General features: G+C 42.9%; 1 protein-coding gene across 1 annotated transcript; it reads left to right on the top strand.

The window, feature by feature from the left end:
* The first annotated feature begins 1027 nt into the window (after window positions 1–1027).
* LOC113628391 (40S ribosomal protein S26-like) lies at window positions 1028–1427 on the top strand. The gene has a single exon (XM_027121978.1). The coding sequence runs from the start codon at window positions 1028–1030 to the stop codon at window positions 1325–1327; it is 300 nt and encodes a 99-aa protein (XP_026977779.1). The 3' UTR covers window positions 1328–1427.
* Window positions 1428–6569: the final 5142 nt, after the last annotated feature.

Here is a 6569-nt window from a genome sequence, read left to right as displayed (position 1 = left end):
TGCGATGTGTGGCTTCTCATTGCAGTGTCTTCTCTTGTTGCGAAGCGTGGGCTCTAGACGTGCGGGCTTCAGTAGTTGCAGCTCACAGGCTCTAGAGCGCAGGCTCAGTAGTTGTGGCACATGGGCTTAGTTGCTCCAAGGCATATGGGATCTTCCTGGACCAGGGCTCGAACCCATGTCCCCTGCATTGTCAGGCGAATTCTTAACCAGTGCACCACCAGGGAAGTCCCAAGCTTTCTTGAGGCCCCAGGAGGCCTTTTGGGGCCTGGAGTTAGGTCAGGTTGGTTAGGTGCTCTCTCCCTTAGAGCCTGAGCCTGGCTTGGTGTCCAGGAAGTACTTCATTGCTCTCCATATTTGCTACCACTGAGGGAAGACTGATCTCCAGAGGGCCGAAGGAGCAAGTTGGTGGATTCAGTATATGGTTGCCAAACCGATTTTCCAGAGTGAGGCATAGAGATTTTTTCATCTTGAGCCAATTTTTAAAGCTATATTAAAGTATAATTTACATGTACTAAACTGCATATGTTTGAAGTATTACAAGTTAATAAGTTTTCACCTAGGTATGAACCTCAAAACCATCATCAGAGTTCTGATAATGCCTATATTTACCTCATGTCCTATTATTATCTCTTCTTGCCCTTCCCACCTCTCCAGGTAACCACTGATGTACTTTCCCTTAGAATAGATACGTTTGCATTTTCTTGAATTTATCTGATTGGAATCATGAACTGTTTACTGGGTTTTTCTTCTGGTTTCCTTTGTTTCATAATTATTTGAGATTCATCAGTGATATAAACAAATAGCTCATCTCTTTACTTTTTGATGAGTAGCATTCTTATCTGGATGTACCACTGTTAGTTTACCTGTTCATCTTTTTATGGACGTTTAGGTTATTTCTAGGTTTTCACTCTTGAAAATAAGCTGCTACAAAAAAAAAAAAATATATATATATATATATATATACACACACACACACATATATATATATCAACAATATTTAAACCTCTCTCACCTCCTCGCTTCCAAGATGACCAAGAAAAGAAGGAATAATGGTCATGCCGAAAAGGGCCGTGGCCACGTGCAGCCTGTTCGCTGCACCAGCTGTGCCGGATGCGTGCCCAGGGATAAGGCCGTTAAGAAATCCGTCATTTGGAACATCGTAGAGGCCGCAGCGGTCAGAGACATTTCCGAAGCGAGCGTTTTTGACGCCTATGTGCTTCCCAAGCTGTATGTGAAACTGCATGACTGCATGAGTTGTGCCATTCACAGCAACGTAGTCAAGAGTCGTTCTCAGGAAGCCCGGAAGGACCGAACACCTCCACCCTGATTTAGACCTGTGGGTGCCGCCCCATGACCTCCGCCAAAGCCCATGTAAGGAGCTAAGTCCTTGAAGACTGAAGAAATACTGTCCCTGGGAAGACGATAAAGTGGAAATTATACTTTACAAAAAAAAAAAAAGGTACTGTCTACCTTTTTTTTTTTTAATTTTTCAGATCTTTTATCTGTTATGTAAAATTCACATTTTAAACCTGTGGATACAGGAATTACAATCACAATTCTTTGGCACCGTGGTAGCATGACTGTGGTAGTGCTCCTAGAGAGGGAGTGGTACGTGAAGTTCACAAAGTACAAATTGACATTTCTGTAACATAAACTCCAACGTTAGTAAAATGATTTTCAGATGAAAGTCAGAACAAAATGGAGCAACTTGTAGTACTGTCACAGAAGCCTGCCTACCAGAAAGAAGCCCAAATCAATGGCAATGACGAGTTTTGAGTGGCCAAGAATTTAAAGGGGGACTAAAAATCATGGTTTATTTGTTGAATGAAACCAGCCTTGGAATTTAAGAAAATCGCATTTTAAAGTTTAAGCACAGTTATAAAAAACAGTCTTTGAAAATTTTCATTTTTGCTTATTCTCATTTTCAGCAATCATAAAAATGTGAATCCAATCCCATCAGTACAAGACAGTTCCAAGAATATAATTCATGTCTCAAATATTCCTATCAGAGCATTAAGGACCACCTATAAATCGGTATGTCAGTTCTAACTGAAAACCGAAAACTGGATTAGGGAGAAGATAAATCTGAAAGTAAAATAATGGTTTCACACTTTGGCAGTTTAGAAAATTAAATAATTTTAAACCTCAATGGAAGAGTGTACCGCGAGGAAACGATCCTAACAAAAACAACAACAAATCAATATATTTTTTTTCACTTTTACGGTTCAGTTTATTTGCTGTTTTACAACTTATATTTCCAAAGGCTTTACAATGTCATCATGTTTTCTTGTTTTTTGATATAATGCTTTAATAGTTCAATCAAGAGAGATACCATATGATGCAATATTTAGCTCTTCCTTGAAGCTGGAACTCAGCAATTTGTTTCCTCTAGAGCTGCTGGGTATTGCCTAAACTTTATAGCATCTGCCTCGAATCTCTGTTACTTTGCAGGGGAACGTGGTTTTTGAGCTCTCACAGTTACATTCCAGTGATTTGTGAGAGGCTCTCCCGGACTCCAGTCCCTCTGGCTTGGTCATAGTGTGTTTTCTTTGGAGGCTGTCGTTTCAGCTGGTAAACCACAGGGATGACGCGCTCATATTCACCACCAGCTCGTAATAACCTGTACTTATTTCTGGTGGGCCAGACCATCATCTGGGGAGGGACAGAGCACCCAGGTGGCATCCTGATTATCCTTCCAGCCTTGTGGTAAGACCTTCCTTTGGAAGATGTCAGAGGGCCCTGTGGACTCACTTCTTCAAGGAGGCATTCTACCTCATCCATTTCATCTTCAACTTCCAACTCAAGAGTCTTGCTGAATCCTCCGCCACCCCATCAGGAACATCAGCGACACCAGCTCCTGCCAGGTCAGTGTTCCACAGAACCAAGTCATTCGGAAGTCAGAGCTGAAAACGGACGCTGGGGAAGAGTGCTGAAGACCCCAGGGGATGGCGGAGTGCTGCCATCTGGCTTCACTTTTTGGACCAATTCTCCCCGCCTCCAAGGGCAAAAGGGTATGATGAGTTTTCTGAAAGGTTCTCACTATTCGAGACTGGCCTGACTTGAAGAGCAGATTCCAGTGCCAACAGTGACATAAATGTCTCTGTTTACCCACAGTCCTACAGATGCTGAATTAATTTACACTGACCGATCTCAACAGGTGTGCTGTGCCACCGCAGCTTTCACCTGCTTCTCTCCTTTCTCCTGACGTTGAACCTTGAGCCTTCCCTCTGAAGTGCTGTTAACTAAGCCCTGTGAGGGCCCCTTGGAGCCCCTTCCTCCCTGACAGTGTCAGCTCTCAGTTCCGCTCCCTCTTTTCCTCCTGTATGAGTTCCTCTCCTAAGTGCAAGCCTTTCCCCAACTTCTGTTCTCGGCCATCTTTCCTCTCGAGATCCCGTGCACATCCACGATTTCAGCTGTCTTCCTCTGGAGAGAGCAGTGCGGTCAAACAGAAGGTAACTGGCAGGTCGGAGACGAACGTTCTGGGTTGAAGCCCAGCTTCCCGACTTCCTCCTTGTCTGCCTGGGTCAGGTCTGGCATCCTCTGTGCCTCAACTTCCACATCATTAAAGTCGGTTTGTACTCTCTAAGAAAAAAATTAAGTACTTTTTAAAAATTTTATTTTATTTTTGGCTATGTTGGGTCTTTGTTGCTGTGCGCGGGCTTTCTCTAGTTGCGGTGAGCGGGGGCTACTCTTCGTTGTGGTGCGCGGGCTTCTCATTGCGTGGCTTCTCTTGTTGCAGAGCACGGGCTCTGGGCACGTGGGCTTCAGTAGTTGTGGCACGTGGGCTCTAGAGAGCAGGCTCAGTAGTTGTGGTGCACGGGCTTAGTTGCTCCACAGCATGTGGTATCTTCCCAGACCAGGGCTCGAACCCGTGTCCCCTGCCTTGGCAGGCGGATTTTTGACCACTGCGCCACCAGGGAAGTCCCATAAATGAGTTTTTAGAAGTTGATTTTTCTGAACTTCACTGACCTTCATGGCTGTGGATTATTCTGAAATCCATAGAAGTCCTGGCAGCATTTCCTCTAAGCTCAGAACACAGTGGTGAGGTAATAACAACCGTACCTTTGCTACTTTTGCAACAGTACTCTGGAATTGAGCATAATAGGTGGAGGAGGTGGTAGGGGAATCACCTCTTCTGCCTTCTTAGTTTGCACAGTAAAGTGGAAAACCCCGGGCTCAAATCCAGGACAGTCTGACTTGGAGCCCACTTCAACCACTGAACTCCAATAATTTGTTTACACGTCTTATTTAAGTCCGTGTAAGTCAGTTGAGAATCATGTAGTACCTTTGTCCTACTGGCGCAGCCCAGCACAGCGTAACGCCAGGTGAGGAGCTTAGCCACGCAGCCCAGCACCTTCCAGCATTCTCAGGACCAGGCGCTCGCTGCTGCCCTTGCTCTGGCTGCCGAGCAAAACACAGGCACCCCCTGCCTCCTACACGCTTCTCATCTTTCCCGTTGGAGGAGGTCGCCTGTAGATCCAGGCTGGGCCTTACAGGCTGCCCAGTTGGAGAGTCAGTTGTGGGTTGGGCCCCACCTCACCTCTTTCCTGCTGTCAGCTGGAGTAGGTAAACAGCAGATGGTCATCAGAGCAGCTAAAGCCTCAGTTTCCTTAACTGTTAAAGAGAAAATTTTTGATGGAGCTCATCCTCCAGTAGCTTCCTGAAAAAGGATGCATAAAGTGTTCCAGTGAAGGACCTTTTCCAGGACACTCAACGATGACAGTTGCCAAGTCCTGTAGTAGGTCCTGGGTGAGGAAGCCTTGACTCATGGGACATAACAGCATTGCCGGATGCCTGGTACATTTAAGAAACCTGACTGCATAAGAAGCGCTCTACTATGGGCACAGGATGTTACCTGGAATCAGAGAACTAAATGATCCTGACTTTTCTTGATTTTAACTGGTAAAAAGTCTAACTACTTTTTGTAACAGTACTCTGTACTAGTGATGGTCAGCTATTTATTTTTATTTGTATTATTAATATTCACAACTTATCTCCTAATTAAATATTTAAAAGTTCTCGTGCTAATTCTGGTGTTAAAAACTTTTAAAATCTCTATAAATCTGGTTCTGAGACAATTGATAGTAATTGACTTTCTTTGTTAGAACCAGTTGCTGAGTAATAAAATGCACTTTTCAAAACAAAACAAAATCAAGAGGTTTAAATCTCGGTGATAACACAGTTGTCTGTAGAAGCAACTCTATGCCAATAAAATGGACAACCTGGAAGAAATGGACAAATTCTTAGAAAAGCACAACTTTCCGAGACTGAACCAGGAAGAAATAGAAAATATAAACAGACCAGTTGAGACTGTGATTAACAGTCTGCCAACAAACAAAAGCCCAGGACCAGATGGCTTCACAGGCAAATTCTGTCAAACATTTAGAGAAGAGCTAAAACCTATCCTTCTTAAACTCTTCTAAAATACAGCAGAGGGAGGAACACTCCCAAACTCATTCTGCGAGGCCACCATCACCCTAATACCAAAACCAGACAAAGATATCACAAGGAAAGAAAACTATAGGCCAATATCACTGATGAACATAGATGCAAAAATCCTCAACAAGATACTAGCAAACAGAATCCAACAGCACATTAAAAGGATCATACACCATGATCAAGTGGGGTTTATCCCAGGAATGCAAGGGTTCTTCAGTATATGCAAATCAGTCAATGTGATACACCATATTAACAAATTGACGGAGAAAAACCATATGATCATCTCAATAGAATGCAGAAGAAGCTTTCGACAAAATTCAACACCCATTTATTATAAAAGCCCTCCAGAAAGTAGGCATAGAGGGAACTTACCTCAACATAATAAAGTCCATATATGACAAACCCACAGCCAACATTGTTCTCAATGGTGAAAAACTGAAACCATTTCCTCTAAGATCAGGAACAAGACAAGGTTGCCCACTCTCACCACTATTATTCGACATAGTTTTGGAAGTTTTAGCCACAGCAGTCACAGACGAAAAAGAAACAAAAGGAAACCAACAGTGACAGGAGTAAAACTGTCACTGTTTGCAGATGAGATGATAGTATACATAGAGAATCCTAAAAATGCTACCAGAAAACTACTAGAGCTAATCAATGAATTTGGCAGAGTAGCAGGATACAAAATTAATGCACAGAAATCTCTTGCATTCCTATACACTAATGATGAAAAATCTGAAAGAAATTAAGGAAACACTCCCATTTACCACTGCAACAAAAAGAATAAAATACCTAGGAATAAACCTACCTAAGGAGACAAAAGACCTGTATGCAGAAAACTATGAGACACTAATGAAAGAAATTAAAGATGATACAAACAGATGGAGAAATATACCATGTTCTTGGATTGGAAGAATCAATATTGTGAAAATGACTGTACTACCCAAAGCAATCTACAGATTCACTGCAATCCCTGTCAAACTACCAATGGCATTTTTCACAGAACTAGAGCAAAAATTTTCACAATTTGTATGGAAACACAAATGACCCCAAACAGCCAAAGCAATCTTGAGAAAGAAAAATGGAGCTGGAGGAATCAGGCTCCCAGATTTCAGACAATCCTACAAAGC

This window comes from Aethalodelphis obliquidens, unplaced genomic scaffold (genome assembly GCF_003676395.1).
Source record: "Aethalodelphis obliquidens isolate GAN/ISIS:26980383/991018 unplaced genomic scaffold, ASM367639v1 scaffold23, whole genome shotgun sequence".
NCBI lineage: Eukaryota > Metazoa > Chordata > Mammalia > Artiodactyla > Delphinidae > Aethalodelphis > Aethalodelphis obliquidens.
The sequence above is the reverse complement of the archived record's forward strand: the minus strand, read 5'-3'. Positions and strand labels throughout refer to the sequence as shown.